Below are 1,164 nucleotides of genomic sequence, written 5' to 3' on the forward strand. Positions count from 1 at the left end.
ACTGGCGGCTGCATAGGCGAGCGGTACCTAAGGTGCGTGGCGCCGGGGACGTGGGGTGGGCAGGAGATTCCGGCCCTGCGGACATCCCGCACAGCCTGCGTGTCCCGAAGGTCTGAGACTCCGGTCTCCGCCCTGGCGCCCCACCTTCCCAAGTCTGGGTTGAATTTCACTCCGGGGCTCGCGTTCTGTCTCGTCAGCGCAGTCCAGGAAGCTCTGGGAAAGCCCGAGTAGGAGAACGCGGCGGTTTCGTTTTCAGGGGACAGGTTGCCTTCCCTACGCTAATGATTTTCACGCGGGCAGCCCTCACCCCGAGGCATTTCGGGCGAGCGACCGCGGTACGGAGGCAGGATAAGGCAGCGCAGACGCGCATGGCTCCTTAAAAAGTTCCTTTGTGTGCCATTGGCCGGGAGGGAGCCACTTTGGGGCGGAAGGAAAACCTCGGCCAGTCTCCCAGTCACCCCTGGAATCTGGCGCGCGAGGATGAAGGATGCTGCGTCGGGGGTTGGAAGGGAGCTAGAGGGGATCCAAGCCTTGCGCGTGAGGAGGAGCGGGTATCCTGGCCCTGGGAGGACCCTGCGGCGGCTGCGCAGGCTCCATGCTCCTTCCCCACCCCTGGAACCCGGGGCTGAAAACGGGATTTTTGAGGAATTTCATTAGCTGGAGAGAAGAGTGGAGGTGAGACGCGGTGCAGCCCGCGCTTTGATAAGTCCTTTTAAAATTTTCTCTTCTCGACCCTGTCTCCCTCCCCATCTTGTCTCAGGAGCTAAAAGTCAGCTTGCAGCGGCGCCGGACCGTGGATGGCCTTGACTGACGGCGGCTGGTGCCTGCCGAAGCGCCTTGGGGCCGCGCCCCCTGCGAACGCCAGCGACTCCGGAGCCTTTCCAGCGCGGGAGCCCTCCACGCCGCCTTCCCCCATCTCCTCCTCTTCTTCCTCCTGCTGCTCTCGGGGTGGGGAGCGCGGCCCCGGCGGCGCCAGCAACTGCAGGACGCCGCAGCTCGACACGGAGGCGGCGGCGGGACCCACGGCCCGCTCGCTGCTGCTCAGTCCCTACGCCTCGCATCCCTTCGGGGCTCCCCACGGACCTTCGGCGCCGGGGATCTCGGGCCCCGCGGGCGCCCTGTCGAGCTGGGAGGACCTACTGCTCTTCGCTGACCTCGACCAAG

General features: G+C 65.6%; 1 protein-coding gene across 1 annotated transcript in view; it reads left to right on the forward strand.

Moving 5' to 3' along the window:
• The window catches only part of GATA6 (GATA binding protein 6), a 33,217-nt gene that overhangs the window by 1,633 nt on the left and 30,420 nt on the right, over positions 1–1,164 (forward strand). The window contains exon 4 of the mRNA XM_010828986.1: positions 761–1,164. Within this exon, the coding sequence (XP_010827288.1) occupies positions 798–1,164 (367 nt within the window). The 5' untranslated portion in view covers positions 761–797. The remainder of the gene's footprint in view (positions 1–760) is intronic.

The sequence above is a fragment of the Bison bison genome, unplaced genomic scaffold, assembly GCF_000754665.1.
Source record: "Bison bison bison isolate TAMUID 2011002044 unplaced genomic scaffold, Bison_UMD1.0 scf7180017864498, whole genome shotgun sequence".
Lineage (NCBI taxonomy): Eukaryota > Metazoa > Chordata > Mammalia > Artiodactyla > Bovidae > Bison > Bison bison.